Here is a 17,525-nt window from a genome sequence, read left to right as displayed (position 1 = left end):
GTTGACAGTGTCATTACATACTCTAAAAGCATTTATGTATAAATCACTTCTTTATATTAATATATCTAAAATTTAGTTTAAGATTCCATGGATCAGATATACATATGCTTCTTAATTTATGATGGGTTTATGTCCTGATAAACCCATCGTAAATTGAAAATATTGTAAGTTGAAAATGCATTTGATATACCTAACCTACCAAACATCATAGCTTAGCCTAGCCTACCTTAAATGTGCTCAGAACACTTAGATTAGCTTACAATTGGAAAAAATCATCTAAAACAAATCATTTATTTTATAATAATAAAAGTGAAAGTTTTATAATAAACACAAAAGATCGAAATTCAAAATATGATTTCAACTGAATGCATATTGCTTTGTATCATCATAAAGTGGAAAAACATAAGTTGAGCCATTATCAGTCAGGGACTATCTATATAGTGAAATAAATTAAACATTTGCAGTCATTTCTATAATACCATATGCAGAGTTGTTTTTTTTTTTTCTTTCCTTTTTGTTTTAGAGACGGGGTCTTGCTCTGTCACCCAGGCTGGAGTGCATTGGTGCAGTCAGCTCGCTGCAGCCTCAAACTCCTGGGCTCAAGCAATCCTCCCGCCTCAGTCTTCAGAGTGACTGAGAGAGAACACAGGCACATGCCACCACACCTGGCTAATTTAGAAAACTTTTTTTAGTGACAGAGTCTCACTGTGTTGCCAAGGCTGGTCTCAAACTCCTGGCCCCAAGTGATCCTCCCACTTTGGCCTCCCAAGTTTCTGGGATTATAGGCTCAAAGAGTTGTTTCAGTAGTTCAGAAACACCTGACAATAATGGATTTCAAAATTTTTTGGAGGAGAAAGCTCTTCAGTTACTCTCTTGAAGAGGTAATTTTAATTTCACTCTATAGGTTTAAGTTATTCTTGGGTACAATATTTTTCTTTATAATTTTGTGACCTCCCAGGGCACAGAATGGTAGGAAGAAGCACTGTTTCCTTCATTACCAGATGTTAAGTTGTTTTCCCTGTTTTAGCAGATATTAAGCTATTAATATTAAACACCTGATTTAAGATCTGTACATATTTTTGATATTGTATATTTTGTCATTCCACAGGCAGTAGGTTATAGTTGTATGCCCAGTAATAAAGATGAAGATGGGCTAGTGGTTTTAGTTTTCAACAAAAAAGAAACAGATATTCGAAGCCAGCAACAGCAGTTGGTAGAATCATTGCATAAAGTTTTGGGAGGAAACCAGACCCTTACTGTAAATGTAGAGGGTATTAAAACATTGCCAGATGATCAGTAAGTATACATTAAATATACTATTTATTTCTGGGTGCCGTAGTCCAAAGAGAGTGATCAACAGTGTTTTTGTTGCTGACGCACAAATTAAATCTCAGAGCAGAATGTTTTTTCTCAGCTAGTGATTATTTAGTATGTATAGAAATATTTGTTCAAAAGTTTTTTAAAAAAATTTTAGATTTCTTAACTCATTAGATGCTAGTAATTTCTTGGATTTTCATTTAGGACCAGGAAGGAAACATTTATCATGGCTGTGTGCAAATTGAGGGCCACAAAGACATTATTGGAATGTTTTGTTAACTGATTACTATTTATGTTCATTCATGGATAAATATGATTGCTTTACTTCCCTTGTCCTGTGTATACATTCTGTCTTAGTGGCAAGACATTTACTCTAGGATATTTAGGGTTAGAAAAATTATTATTAATATACATTAACTGAATCACATTTTACTTCTCGGTCTAATTGTAGAGAAGCAACCCCTAAGTTTCAACAGAATCTCTGAAGTACTTTTTAATTCTGGAAAGTATAATAAATAATATTTACATATAACTTTGCAGCTAAGCAAACATTTTTATAAATATTTACCTGCCTCATTTTTATTTTATTTAAGTTGATTTATAAGTGAACATAGCATTAAGTAAAGGTTTCTTATTTTTCAAGATTTACAAAGAAAACATTTTAATTTCCTTTTAAAACAACCATTTTTGTTTTTAATTAATTTATTTTTCCTTTCTTTCCTGTGAATGTAGAAGACATGCAAAAAATAACCGCTTTTGAATTTAGTTTGCACCCTTCTAAAGTCACACATATTGAGATTTGTGGCCAGAGTTATGTGCTCCATATTTTATAAATTGGTTATCCTTTCTCTAGGACAGAAGTTGTCCTTTATGTTGTTGAGCGTTCTCCAAATGGTACTTCGAGAAGAGTTCCAGCTACAACATTATATGCCCATTTTGAGCAAGCCAATGTAAAAACACAATTGCAGCAACTTGGTGTAACCCTTTCTATGACAAGAACAGAACTTTCTCCTGCACAAATCAAACAGCTTTTACAGAATCCTCCTGCTGGTATGTTTCTAGAATTATAGAGTTTAAAAAATGAAAGATTTAGAACTAAATGCTGCCCCTATTTTGGGAGACATTGGTTGGGTTTTAATGTAAATAAAACTAGTGTCAACTTTTTACATGTCTGCCTATTTAGGATATAGTTTTGAATATTTGTAGTAATTCAGTCAATTAGTTTTTTTTTTTCTATATAGCCTAATATGTTAGAAATTTTGAGAAATGGTGAACTGAGGAAAATAGTCCATAGTCTATAATCCATCTAACCAAAGGTAACTCACTAGTAATATTTTGATTTATTTTTTCTAGCTTATCTCTTGATTTAACTGAGTATTGAAATAAAACCTGAATGTGTTCTCACTGTAAGAAATTCTAGATGGCATAACTAGATTCAAATAAAGGGGATGTGATAGATCCCCTCTACCTCTCTTCCCCAGAGGTAGCTATTAATAATTTACGGTACTCTATTAGTTCTTTATCTGTGGTTTTAAATGTAAGCATATTTACATGTCAGTCCTTTAAAAAAAGGTTTCTGCACTGTACATTTACTGCAGTTTGCCTTTTTACTTATGGTATTTCTTAGTACTTTTTATGTCAGTACATGAAGATAAATCTTACTCTATTTAAACATTACATAGTATTCCATGAATATACCTTTACTTCTAGGTTGTTTCTATCTTTTCACTATTATAAACTATGCCACAATTAACATCCTTGTAAGTATGTTTTAGAATACAGAGGTATATATTTCTTTAGAAGGGATCTCTGGCAATGAAATTTTTGAGTCAATATTATATGTTAGATATTGTCAAATTTTCTTTCTTTTTTTTTTTTTTTTTGAGACAGACTCTTGCTCTGTTGCCCGAGCTAGAGTGCCGTGTCATCAGCCTAGCTCAGAACAACTTCAGTCCTTCTGCCTCAGCCTCCCAAGTAGCTGGGACAACAGGCACGTGCTACCACGCCTGGCTAATTTTTTCTATTTTTAGTAGAGATGAGTTCTTGCTCAGGCTGGTCTCAAACTCCTGACCTCAAGTGATCCTCCTGCCTCAGCCTCCCAAGTCAAATTGCCTTTCAAAGAAAGTTGTACCATTTACATTCATAACAGGAAATCTGTTATTTTTCTCATATTTTTTTGCCACTGATGGCAAAATAATTAAAAAATCAGTACTTATTTTAATTTGCATGTCCTTGATTACTACTAAAGTTGAACATCTTTTTATATATGTTTATTAGCTACATGTTTGTATTTTTTGTGAATTACCTATTGGTATTCTTTGCCCATTTTCTATTAGATTTTTTTTGTCTTCCTTTTTTTTTTTCCTCCCCTCGCATCCCCTCCCCTGTCTTCCTTTTTGATTTATAGGAGCGCTTTCTATATTCTGGAGGTTAATTTATTATCCTACAGGTTTATAGATATTTCCTTTCAATCTGTGCTTTTTTTAAGTTTTATTTATTCTACAAAAATTTTTATTTTTACAGTGATCATATTTGACAGTCTTTTTATAGCTTCTGGGTTTTGAATATTACTTTAGGAAAGCCTTTCTCATACCAATTGCATAAAAATAGAAAATAATTTGTTCTAGAAAATAAATGTTTTCTTTATGATAGGTGTTGATCCTATTATCTGGGAACAAGCCAAGGTGGATAACCCTGATTCTGAAAAGTAAGTATATCTTTATCTTGTTTCATATGAGAACTAACACTGGGAAAGCAAACAGATGTGAGCTATTCATTATAATTCTTACATATGAGGTGAGTTTATTTTCATTGCTTTTAAAAATATATTGATTATGGTAAGGAAGCATAGTGTGGTGAGAACTAGGAATGGAGAAATCTGAGTGCCAGTCTCCTAATTACATTGCATTTAATAATGCAATTTTTTGGCCTAACTATATTTCCCCATAAAACAGAGATTAAATAAAAATCTCTATGGTGTAACATTTTTTTTCCTCATTCTTTTTAGTTTTGGTTTTTGTTTCACCCACCCCTAACATTTTTTATTTCATAGTCATAGATCTGCCTTAGAACCCTAGAAATTTGATGTAAAATTTCATGGATGTTATCCTAAGAACCCTAATGTCTTATATTTTGTAATAGTAGGCTTAATATCTGAAAATTGTCCACTTGAATTTCTTCAGGTTAATTCCTGTACCAATGGTTGGTTTCAAAGAGCTGCTCCGAAGACTGAAGGTTCAAGATCAGATGACTAAGCAGCATCAAACTAGATTAGATGTAAGCATTCAGCTTTTCATTCTCTGGCCCTGGGAGTAGGAAGAGCTATTAAAGACACTTAATTCTTTTTACTTTGTGTGCTACTGTTTTATTTTACAGGGGAACAAAATAGCATACATACACTGCAAATTAACAATTACAGTTTTATACAACTACCTTTTTATGATAGAGTTCCAAATCATATAAATCTGATTTGATATACTTTAATAATGAATTTAGAATTGTTGGCTTAGCAAATTAATTAGACTGTCATTTCCAATTTCAGCTAGAGATTGCATATTATTTTCTTTATTAAACACTTTTATTTATGGGGCCTTATGAAAATGAAGGCTACTTTTATGATCCTTTATGTTGTTATAAGGTATAATTGTCTTGGTATATGTTGATGAAGCAAATTTAAATTATTGAATGCTTAAATCCACTTAATATTTTATTTAGTAGGCTTTCATAATCAAATACTTAAAGATTCTTAAACTTTGTATGATTTCAATTCTTTTAACTTTGTTAGGGTTTTATAACCCAGGTGCCTATGAAAACTATATGTATTCTGCTCTTCTTGGGTGGAGTTTGCTATTAGTGTCAATGAGATCTGAGATCCAGTGGTTGATAGTATTATTCAGTTCTATATTCTTCTTGATTTTCCTGTCTACTAGTTTGATTATTATGAGAAGAGAATTGAAGTCTCTAGCTACAGTTATGGATTTGTCATCTTCTTTCAGTTTTGTCTGTTTTTGCTTCATGTATCTTGAAGCTTTGTTGATAGATACATTTTTATCTAGGATTATGTTTTCTTGGAAAATTTACCTTTTATTATGTAATATCCCTCTTTATTCCTGGTAATTTTTAAAAATCTAATGGCTTTTTTTTTTGCTTTTATTGTTTTTAATGGACACATAATAATTGTACATATTTATGTGGTACAGCGTGATGATACAAGTATACAATGTATAATGATCAAATCAGTATAATTAGCGCATCTATCACCTTTAAACCTCATTTCTCTGTGTTGGAAACCTTTAAGATCCACTCCTGTAACTACTTGAAGATATACAATAAATTGTTGTTAATTATAGTTACCTTATGGTGCTACAGAACACTAGGATCTATTCTTCCTACCTGGCTGTAGTTTTGTATCCATTAACCGATCTTTGGCTATTCCACCCTCCCCCCTACCCTGGCCTGCCTCTAGTAACCACTATTCTATGCTCTATTTCTACGGGATCAACTTTTTTAGCTTCCACATATGAGTTAGAACACGTGGTATTTGTCTTTCTGTTCCTGGTTTATTTCACTATACATACTGTCCTCCGAGGTTACCCATGTTGTGACAAATGACAAAATTGCATTTTTTTTATATATAACTAAACGGTATTCCATTGTGTATATGATTTTATTTATCCATTTTTCCCCCCTCAGCCAAGACTTGCTGTTTCATCTGTTCATGGACACTTACTTACTCAGACATTTGCTCTGAAGTTTACTTGTGTCTGATATTAACATAGTCATTCTTTCTTTTGATAAGTGTTTTTGTAGTATATGTTTATCTTTTTGCTTTTAACCTACTTATATCATTATATTTGAAGTGAGTTTCTTATAGATAGCATAAAGTTTGGATTCAGGCCTACCATTTTATTATTTGTTTTCTCTTTGTTACCTCTGTTTTATGTTTTTCTCTTTCCTCTTACCTGCCTTCTTTGGGGTTATTGGGACTTTGTTTAGCATTCCATTTTTAATTTGTCATTTCAACTGTTTGTTTGTAATGGTTGCTTTAGGGCAGTAGTTCTGAGTGGGAGGTTGTAGTGATGGTGGTGGTGGTGATTTTATTCCCCAGAATACATTTTGCAGTGTCTGGAGACTCTTGGTTGGGAAGGGCTACAGGCATCGAGTGTGTAGAGGCTTGGATGCTGCTACACATCCTGCAGTGTACAGGACAGTACTCCTGCAACAAGGAATTATCTAGCCCAAAGTTAATAGAGCTGATATTACAATGTATCTCCTCCATTAGAACTAGCAGGCTTCTCTTAGAGCTCTCTGTCAGCATGTGTGCTCATGTCCAGGTTTGGGGCTGGGTTGAAACCAGACTAAGGATGCCTGAGGGGAAAATTGGTTAACGCACCACCAGTTCAGTGGTACTTTCAATTCACATCTTCTTCCCTGATCTTCCTGCCACTGTTTACTTCAGAGTCCTCAGATAGCGACCTCATGCATTCCATCCGAGTTTCATAGTAGTGTTAAATGGGAGAGATCGGGTGGCATGTGCTTGCTTAGTCCATCTTGTCCAGAACTGAAACCTTCATATTTTCTGCCTATTTTTCTATTGGGCTTCCTATCTTTTCTTCATTGAACTTCAGTAGTTCATCATTTACTCTAGATTATAGTCCTTATCTGTTTATAACATAAATATCTTCTAGTTTCTCATCTCTCTGGTAACTCTGTCTTTGGTGTCCTTCATTGAACAGAAATCTCTAATGTAATGATATCCATTAATTTTTCACCTTGTGTTTTCTTTTTGAGTTTGCTTAAATCCTTTTTCACCCCAAGGTCTAAGAGTCTCCATTTTTATTTTTTTTTAACATTTTAGAATTTAACCTTTCACGTTTGGATCTTTTGTCCACATGGAGTTCACCTTTATGTATAGTATGTGGTATGAACCCAACTTTATTTTTCTGTAAGTAGTGGTTTCATATTTTGAATATCATCTGTCAAAATTTGGTATTCACAATGATATATCAAAGAATTTCAGTTATACCAAGTTTCTATATATATGTGACGTCTCTAGACCCTGTCTTGTTTTTCAGTGGCCAGTTGGTCTGTTTTTATACTGGTACCAAATTTTTTTACTCTTATGGCTTTGTAGTATATATCTTAATATCTAGCAGAGTGAATCTCTAATCTTTGTTCTTCTTTTCAAAGTTTTCTTAGCTCTTTATGGATCTTTAGTCTTTCATAAACATTTTAGAATCAGTTTGTCAGAATCCTATAACTATAGTTGGAATAGCATTAAATGTAAAGACTAATTTGTGGAGAGTTAAGTCTTATTAAATCATTCCATCCATGAATTTGGTATGTCTCTTTAATCATTGGGGTCTTTTATGTCCTTTAAAATAGTTTTTAAATATTCTTTTAAAAAATCTTATACATTCTTTCTGGGGTTAATTCCTATTAGTTTTTGTCAATAAATACTATGAATGCTAATATTTCTCTTTTTTTAGGTATTACTGGTAGAAAATAATGTTATAATTACTCTTATGTCTGGAAGCCCAACTTTTTCAAAATTAGGATGGGTAGGGTGCCTAAGTTACATAGTATAAAACATGGCTACCTAATTTTGTCCCTTCAGTTTGGCCTGGCATTGGAAAGTTTCTTTAAAAGGTGATGTGAGCAGGTGGACATGCTAAAATATGTCTCACACAGCCTTATCCTCTTCCTTATAACATGTCAGTATAAGTCAGTGACAGGGAATGATTCATTATGATAGACATAATTATGGGATTAATTCTGATTGTAGTACTTTAATGAAATGGTGAGATTTTAACCCAGTCTGTAAGATTAAGACTTCATAAGGCAGAACAGTGGGATTTTAGATCAGGCAAAAAGCAAATCAGAGGCATAAAATTACATTTGGTCATATAATTAATATCATTCCTTTTCATCTCCATTCTGCTCTCTCCAAGTATTCTATAAATTACTATTGGACTGTACTGTACTTCTACTACTAAGGTACCACCTGGATGGCATCTTATAGATCTTAACTTTTTAAATTCAGGCCTAGGTGTTGGCTCTATTCTATAACATTACTTCAAATTCCTTAATTATTTCTGAAGCATATGTTTTATTTTTTCTACACATTGTCTCATCACTAAATTTCCTGGACCTTTAAAGAAAATTTTGAGTTGTACTTTCAAAATTTTTAGGTGTATGAAAAGGGAAGAAATATAAAAGCTGATTTAAAAGAAAAGAGTTTATATATATATATATATATATATATATTTTTTTTTTTTTTTTTTTTTTTGAGACAGAGTCTCGCTTTGTTGCCCAGGCTAGAGTGAGTGCCGTGGCGTCAGCCTAGCTCACAGCAACCTCAAACTCCTGGGCTTAAGCAATCCTTCTGCCTCAGCCTCCCCAGTAGCTGGGACTACAGGCATGCGCCACCATGCCTGGCTAATTTTTTCTATATACATATTTTTTTAGTTGGCCATATAATTTCTTTCTATTTTTAGTAGAGACGGGGTCTCGCTCTTGCTCAGGCTGGTCTCGAACTCCTGAGCTCAAACGATCCGCCCACCTCGGCCTCCCAGAGTGCTAGGATTACAGGCGTGAGCCACCGCGCCCGGCCAAGAGTTTATATTTTGAGGGATGAATCTCAGGCTTATCTGAGAATTAGACTTTGCTAAATAACTGTGATGTCTATACTTGATTTACCTAAAAAAATTTTTTTTTTTTTAAAAAACAGATCATATCCGAAGATATTAGTGAGCTACAAAAGAATCAAACTACAACGATGGCCAAAATTGCACAATACAAGAGGAAACTCATGGATCTTTCCCACAGAACCTTACAGGTAGTAATGTGGAATTTTTTCTTCAGTGTTTATAAGATTATATGTGCACAGTATGTGCTAAATATAGATGTTCATAATAGGAAAAACAGACTCAAAGGAAATATTAATAATCTGAAACCAAAATTACCAAACTTTTTCAGTAACACCTACAAGTTGAAAGAGAGGTCTCTTTGGGTTAGGTGAGGAGAGTAAAAATATTTTAAGTCCGTATCTTAGAGAGTGAAGGAAGACAGTGAAGAAATAAGGTATCTTGGTGCGAGGAAAACATGTATGAGATCACTGATATCTAGTTTTCATAAAATAGCAGAAGAACAGTTTTATTTTGAATGCTAAAAAAGGTAGTGTAACCATAATGGTTGAAAAACAAACAACAGAATTTCCAGATTAACGAGGAACTCAAAGAATGAATAGCAATAAAAACAGAAATTACAAACTATCATGAAAACAAATATTACATACCAGAACCAATGGGACACAGAAAAAGCTGTACTTTTTATAGCCATAAAAAAAAAAATCTTCATTTTAAAAAAGGCTATAGTAACCAAAACAGCATGGTATTGATATAAAGATAGACACATGGGCCGATGGAACACAATAGAGAACCCAGAAGTGAAGCCATGTAGTTACAACCAACTGATTTTCAACACAGCAGACAAAAACATACACTGGGGAAAGGATTCCCTATTCAATAAATGGTGCTGGGAAAACTGGATAGCCACATGCAGAAGAATGAAACTGGATCCCTATCTCTTACCGTATACAAAAATTAACTCAAGATGGATTAAAGACTCAAATATTAAGACCTGAAACCATAAAAATTCTAGAAGAAAGCATAGGAAAGGCCTAGGCAAAGAATTTGTGACTAAGACCCCAAAAGCAAATACAGCAACAACAAAAATAAATAAATGGGACTTAAACTCAACAGTTTCTGCACAGAAAAGGAAATAATCAACAGAATAAATAGCCTACAAAATGGGAGAAAATATTCACAAACTATACATACAACAAAGGGATCCAGAATCTACAAAGAACTCAAATCTGCAAGGAAAAAACAACCCCATCAAAAAGTGGGCGAAACGTGAACAGATCTTTTTTTCAAAAGAAGATAGACATCAAACATGAAAAAAATGCTCAACATCGCTGATCATCAGGGAAATGCAAATTAAGACCACAATGAGATACCACCTTATTCTTGTCAGAATGGCCATTATTAGGAAGTCAAAAAACAATAGAGGCCGGGCGTGGTGGCTCACGCCTGTAATCCCAGCACTCTGGGAGGCTGAGGCGGGTGGATCGCTTGAGGTCAGGAGTTCGAGACCAGCCTGAGCAAGAGCGAGACCCTGTCTCTACTAAAAATAGAAAGAAATTATCTGGCCAACTAAAAATCTATATAGAAAAAACTAGCCGGGCATGGTGGCACATGCCTGTAGTCCCAGCTACTCGGGAGGCTGAGGCAGTAGGATCGCTTAAGCCCAGGAGTCTGAGGTAGCTGTGAGCTAGGCTGACGCCATGGCACTCACTCTAGCCTGGGCAACAAAGCAAGACTCTGTATCAAAAGAAACAAAAAAACAATAGGTGTTGGCATAGATAGGGTGAAAAGGAAATGCTTACACACTGTTGGTGGGAATGTAAACTAATACAACCTATGTGGAAACAGTAAGGTGATTCCTCAAAGTTGACTTACCATTCCATCCAGCAATCCCACTACTGGGTATCTACCCAAAGGAAAAGAAGTCATTTTATTAAAAAGATACCTGTACCTGAATGTTTATTGTAGTACAAGTCACAACAGCAAAGATAGGGAATCAACTTAAAGGCCCATCAACTGATGAATGGATAAAGAAAATGTGGTGTATATGTATACCATGGAGTACTACTCAGTCATAAAAGGGAATAAAATAATGTCTTTGTAGCATCTTGGGTGGAACTGGAGACCATTATCCTAAGTGAAGTATCTCATGAATGGAAAAACAAATACCATATGTTCTTACTTATAAGTGAGAGCTAAACAAGGGATATATAGAGTCATAAAGCAGTGTAAGAGACACTGAAAATAGAAGGGAGAGTTGGGGCAGGAAAGGATAAAAACCTACCTATTGGGTACATTGTGCACTATTCTGGTGATGGGCATGGAAAGCCCTACTTCAGCGTTATGCAGTTCATCCATGCAACAAAAAACACTTGTGCCCCCTAAAGGTACTGAAATAAAAATAAATAATCAAATGCAAAAAATAAAGGAACTTAATACTCACGTTAAGAAATGAGAAAAAAATCAAGATAAGTCAAACTAGTAAGAGAAAGTTAATTGTGAAATCAGTGAAACAGTTTTAAAAAAGTAGTGAAAAGAAAAGAATAAATTGAAAAGCTGTTTCTTCGAAAAGATCATTAAAAGGGCTAAGCACCTCATGATCCTGGAGAAGGGAAAAAGAGAGCAAAATACACAAAATTAGTAGTGAGAAAAGAGACATTACCTCAGATACATAAAACAGAGTAAGAAAATACTGCATTCCCTTCAGGGCAACAAATTTGGAACCCAGAGGAAACAGATGATTTTTTACCAAAATTAAAATTACTAAAATTAATTACAGAGAAGTAAAAAACTTAGACAAACACTGTAGAAGCAATTGGGAAAATTAAAGATCAATGATGGAAAACCTACCAAGGCCAGATACTTTCATTGCTGAATTTTGTCTAACCACTAAAGAGCTAATTCCAGTGTTTTAATTATATCAGACGACTAAGGAGAAATATAGACAGCTACTCCATTTGTTCTTTTTAAACAGATTTATTGAGATATAATTCACATGCCATACAATTCAACCATTTAAAGTACACAATTCAGTGGTTTTTAGTATATTCACAGACTCCTGCAAACATTACCACGGTCAATTTTGCAACGTTTTCATCACCCTAAAAAGAAACTCTGTACCCACTGGCAGTCACTATACACCCCAAATATCCCAGCCCTAGGCAGCCAGTTTCTGTCTCTCGATTTGCCTATTCTGCACATTTCATATAAATAGAATCTCATGATAAGGTGGTCTTTTGTGACTGGCTTCTTTCACTTAGCATAATGTTTTCAAGGTTCGTTCATGTTGTAGTATGTGGTGGTACTTCATTCCTTTTTTTGCTGAATAATATTCCATTGTATGACTGTACCACATTTATATTTAATGTGCTCATCAGTTGGACAATTTTTTCCACTTTTTGGCTACGAATAATGTTGCTATTAACATTCATGAACAAGTGTTTGTATGGATAATATGCTTCCATTTCTCTTGGATATAAAAGACAAAATCAGGGACAGATAAGAGATTACTAGTTGCCAGGTGCTGAAGATGAGAAGAGAGGAGTGTCTGCAAGGGACAGGAGGGAACTTTCGGAGGTGATGGAAAGGATCTGTATCTTACTTATGGTGGTGGCTACACAGCTGTATGTGTGTGTCAAAATTCATAGAACCCTACACCTAAAAAGGTGAATTTTGATATATGTGGATATTATACCTCCAATCAGTCCACAAAAAGAAATTCTAAATGAAGTATAAACAAAGAGAATCCTACTATTTATCAAATTCTAAAGAAATGTACTGTGACCAATTAAAGTTTATTTCAGGATGCAGGGTTGGTTCTATAATAGGAAATCTATCAACATAACTTACATCACACATTAAAGGAAAACAGAGCCTGTAACCAAAAATGAACAGATATTCTAAAAGGCAAAATACTAAAATAACATTCAGAAACTGTATACTTGTACCCAGTGTTATCATTATATTCAGTATTATCTTGGAGGCTTTCATAAATATGAGTAAAGAAATGAAATAATTAATATAAACATTGGGAAAGAGACATGATGTATATATAGGAAACCCAAAGGAATAAACTATAAAAATTAATGTAGTGAGCTGGCTATATAGAAGATAAAGTATAAAAATCAGGTTTTCATTATACCATCAATAGAAATAGGAAAATATTCCATTCACTATGATGGCAAAACTGTAAAATATTTAGGAATATATTAAGATCATTAAATATGAAATGTCCAATTTCAAAAGTTTATTATATCTCAAACAAGAAGCGGTACAATTAATCAAAGTATCTGTCTAAACTGTTGACACAGTTTTACCATCTTAACAGTAGCTTGCTTATGCCACCCGCGAAGAAGCCTGGAGAGAAAGTGGCAGTGAAATCATAAAAGCTGTTTTCCACAGCTTGTTGAGAATTGCATATTTGTCCTTGCAAGAAGTGGTCCAAAGCCTGGAAGAAGTGCTAGTCAGTTGGTGCAAGGTCTGGTGAATATGGTGGGTGACAAGAAAGTTTCCAAGTCCACCTGCTGTAGTTTGAGCAGTGTTTTTTGTGACATGGGGTCTTGCAAGACGATTGGCCTGTGTCTACTGATCAGTCTCGGCTGCTTAATCACAAGCATCCTCATCATTTCATCCCATAGGAATTAGAAAATTTTACATAGCAAAAGATACCAGAAGCCATTTATCACTAGCCATGTGATAAGAGTTCAGAGAAAGGAAATTTTTGCAAACAGCACTGATTTTAGCTGTAGTGTTAATATTCACATTATACAAAGCAATCCTATAATTTGACAAGAAAACCCAATTCAAATGGGCGCAAAAGATGTGTAAAGGCAAGTCACTGAAGAGCAAATGCAAATTAGTCCTACTTTTGTTTGGTTTTTTGGTTTGTTTGTTTTTTCATACAGGGTCTTGCTTTGTCACCCAGGCTAGAGTGCAGTGGCCTGCTCATAGCTCACAGCAGCCCCAAACTCCAGGGCTTGAGCAGGCCTCCCACCTCAGGTGCACACCACCATATACAGCTAATTTTAAAAATTTTTTGTAGAAACAGGGTTGTTGCCCAGGCTGGTCTCAAACTTATGGCCTCAAGCAATCCTTCCACCTCGGCCTCCCAAAATGCTGCAAAGTAGTTCTTAACCATTAAAAAAATGTTCTTTTAACATACTAGGAAACAGGAAATTGCAGATTAAAGAAAAAAAAAATGAGATCCCTTTACACTCATTAGGTTGGGAAAATTTTAAACACACACCACCACCTACTGCTGACAGAAATGTGTGGAAAACGGTATTCTCATGGTGGCTTGTGAATCTAAATTGTTCAGATCTTTTGGGAAAACAATCTAACAGCTTCTATTAGAACGGAATATATACATATGTCCTTTTAAACTCAGCTTCATTCTTGGGGATCTATACAAGCAAATATATATACAAAAATGTTTATTACATACTCTACAAAGGTCACAGAGGAAAAAAAAATGTTTATTATTATTCATAGAAACAAAATGTGTGCCCATGAAGACAGTAATGATTGATTATTGGTTAATAATACATGAAAAATTATGTAGCCATTAAAAATAACAAATTTGATTTATACCTCTTTAAGATTTCCTTGAGATTTTGAGTTAATTTTGTTCATTATATGTAATATTCCTTTTTTAAAAAATGAGATGACTAAAAACCAGTGTGTATTTATTTATGAAAAATCTATGGTTATAGGAGCATGGAAGAAAGTATGAAGGGACTTGCTTTTTTTTTTTTTTTTTTTTTTGGAGACAGAGCTTTGCTCTGTCCTCCAGGCTAGAGTGCAGTGGCATCATCATAGCTCACAGCAACCTCAAACTCCTGAGCTCAAGCTGTCCTCCTGCCTCAGTCTCCCGAGTAGCTGGGACTATAGGTGCGTGCTACCACGCCTGGCTAATTTCTCTATTTTTAGTAGAGACGGGGTCTCACTCTTGCTCAGGCTGGTCTCAAAGTCATCTTCCTGTCTCGTCCTCCCAGAGTGCTAGGATTACAGGTGTGAGCTACCTCACCCAGCTGACTTGCACTGTTTTTAACAGGGAGTAACTTGGGATTCAGAGAGTAGGAATAAAGCAAGAGTCTGCCTTATGGTTTTATTTCTGGATTGGGTGGGGAGTGTGTTCTTTATGTTTTTATGAGCAAGGAATAAAAGTATAGAATGAACATCAGTTAGCACTATTCATTTGTCTCAAGGATGTGAAAGAAAATTTGTCTTTTATATTCTCATTGTATTGTTTCTTAACAAGCACATACTGCTTTTGTAATCTCAAAAGTAGTCCAATAAAAAATTTTTTTATTTGTCTGTCTTCCGTGGTGGAGTACCATGGCATCAGCGTAGCTCACAGCAACCTCTCAAACTCCTGGGCTCAAGCAATCCTCCTGCCTCAGCCTCCTGAGTAGCTTGGGACTACAGGCAGGCAGTGCCATGCCCGGCTAATGTTTTCTATTTTTAGTAGAGGCGGGGTCTCACTGCCCCTCAGGCTGGTCTCAAACTCCTGACCTCAAGGATCCTCCCACCTTGGCCTCCCAGAGTGCTAGGATTGCGGGCGTGAGCCACCTCACCTGGCCAGAAAACTAATTTTAAATATTACAGACTTATGTTTTTACATAAAGAACACTTGATTTTGAAAGGCTGTAAATGTCTAAAACTGGTATTTTGTTGCCTATTTTTTTGAACTACCTTTTTAAAAGCCATCAAATACCATAGTTTTAAAACAATTGTTAAGTTTACATCATTGTATTTATGTGATAACTTTTGCCTAATTAAAATGGACAGAAACATAATTCAAATCTTGAACTATTAAGCCCTACTATATTGTTAGTATAATTTTTAGCTGATTTCTTTCAGCAACTAATTATAATAAAATTACTTGCATATGCTTCTATTGGTGTCGGTGGCTTTTCTTTGTATAGGTCCTGATTAAACAAGAAATTCAAAGGAAGAGTGGTTATGCCATCCAGGCTGATGAAGAGCAGTTGCGAGTTCAGCTAGATACGATTCAGTGTGAACTAAATGCACCTACTCAGTTCAAGGTAAGCACTTCTAAGACTATAAAGCTAAGTCTGTTTCAGATGGATCTGCAGAAAATGTTAGTCTTCAAACAGGAATTTTGGATACTTGTTTTTATTAAACATTTGTTCCCTTTAATTAAAACTTACTTTCTAAAGTAAACTCTTCGTTATGGTTTTTGGCTTGTGTTAGGGTTTCAAATAATATACAAATATACAGATAATGTATAGTGGGAGAATGTGAACATTTTATGGTTTTTGAAACTGTCAAAAGAATACATTCTGTTTTAGAAGTGGTGGTGGTGGTTGTTAGCAGTTGTAATTTGACTCAATCTTATTTTTAGGGCCGACTAAATGAACTGATGTCCCAAATCAGGATGCAGAATCATTTTGGAGCAGTCAAATCGGAAGAAAGATACTATATAGATGCAGATCTGTTACGAGAAATCAAGCAGGTAAGTGTTTCATGAAGGTATGTTTTTTAAAGTGTAGGGTCACCACTTTACATCTATTAGGATGGTTTATTATCCAAAAAAAGAAAAGTATTGGTGAGAAGGCGAAGAAACTGGAACCTTGCACTGTCAGGGGAACGTGAAATGGTGCAGCCTCTATGGAAACAGTATGGTGCTTGCTCAAAAAATTAAAAATAGAATTAGCATATGATCTAACATGTTTACATCTGAATGAATACCCAAGGAAGTTGAAAGCAGAGACTCAAACACATGTTTGTACAACGATGGTCATGGCAGCATTATTTACAATAGCCAAAATGTGGAAGTAACCCATGATTCTGTCAAAGAATGGATAAACAAAATGTGGTGTCTATACACACACAACGGAATATTATTCAGCCTTTAAAAAGAGGGAAATTCTGACACATGCTACATGAACAGGCCTTGAAGATGTTATTCTAAGTGAAATAAGCCAGTCATAAAGGGACAAATACCATACGATTCCACTTATATGAAGTACCTAAAGTAGTCCAATTAATAGAGAATGGTGACTGTCAGGGGCTGGGAGAGGAGGAATGGGGACTTATGTTTAATGTGTACAAAATTTCAGTTTGGGAAGATAATAAAAACTTCTAAATGAAATGGATAATGGCGATTGTCCATTGGTACAACATGAATGTACTTAATGCCATTGACCTGTACACTTAAAAATGGTAGGTTTTATGTCTATTTTACCACAATAAGAAAAGCGAATCATCCCCCTCCTCTAAAAAAAAGCTGAATTTAGAGGTAGTAGAGGCAACACAATGCCCTAGACATTGCTACTCAAAGTGTTGGCAGTGGCAGCACCTGAGAGGTCAATAGAAATGCAAAATTTTAGTCCTTACCCCACAGCTACTCAGTGTGCATTTTTTCAAGATCATAGAATGATCTGTAGGCATGTAAAAGTTTAGAAGCAACTCTTCTAGATCATACCTTCCCAACCCTTCACCACATGTAGGTTGTAAATATGCTGAGTTACGGATGCCCTCAGCCCTGGGGACCCAAGTAGAGGCTGGGGTGACCTTCTAATCTCCAACCACTCGTCT

General features: G+C 34.9%; 1 protein-coding gene across 1 annotated transcript in view; it reads left to right on the top strand.

Annotated features, from left to right (window-relative positions):
- NUP54 (nucleoporin 54) overlaps positions 1-17,525 on the top strand; it is a 31,729-nt gene that overhangs the window by 12,044 nt on the left and 2,160 nt on the right. The window contains exons 5-11 of the mRNA XM_045532845.1: positions 1,109-1,296; positions 2,171-2,367; positions 3,970-4,024; positions 4,500-4,593; positions 9,047-9,154; positions 15,890-16,009; positions 16,330-16,440. Of these exons, the coding sequence (XP_045388801.1) occupies positions 1,109-1,296; positions 2,171-2,367; positions 3,970-4,024; positions 4,500-4,593; positions 9,047-9,154; positions 15,890-16,009; positions 16,330-16,440 (873 nt within the window). The remainder of the gene's footprint in view (positions 1-1,108; positions 1,297-2,170; positions 2,368-3,969; positions 4,025-4,499; positions 4,594-9,046; positions 9,155-15,889; positions 16,010-16,329; positions 16,441-17,525) is intronic.

This window comes from Lemur catta, chromosome 19 (assembly GCF_020740605.2).
Source record: "Lemur catta isolate mLemCat1 chromosome 19, mLemCat1.pri, whole genome shotgun sequence".
NCBI classification, from domain to species: domain Eukaryota; kingdom Metazoa; phylum Chordata; class Mammalia; order Primates; family Lemuridae; genus Lemur; species Lemur catta.
This window is presented reverse-complemented; position numbering and strand designations above follow the sequence as displayed.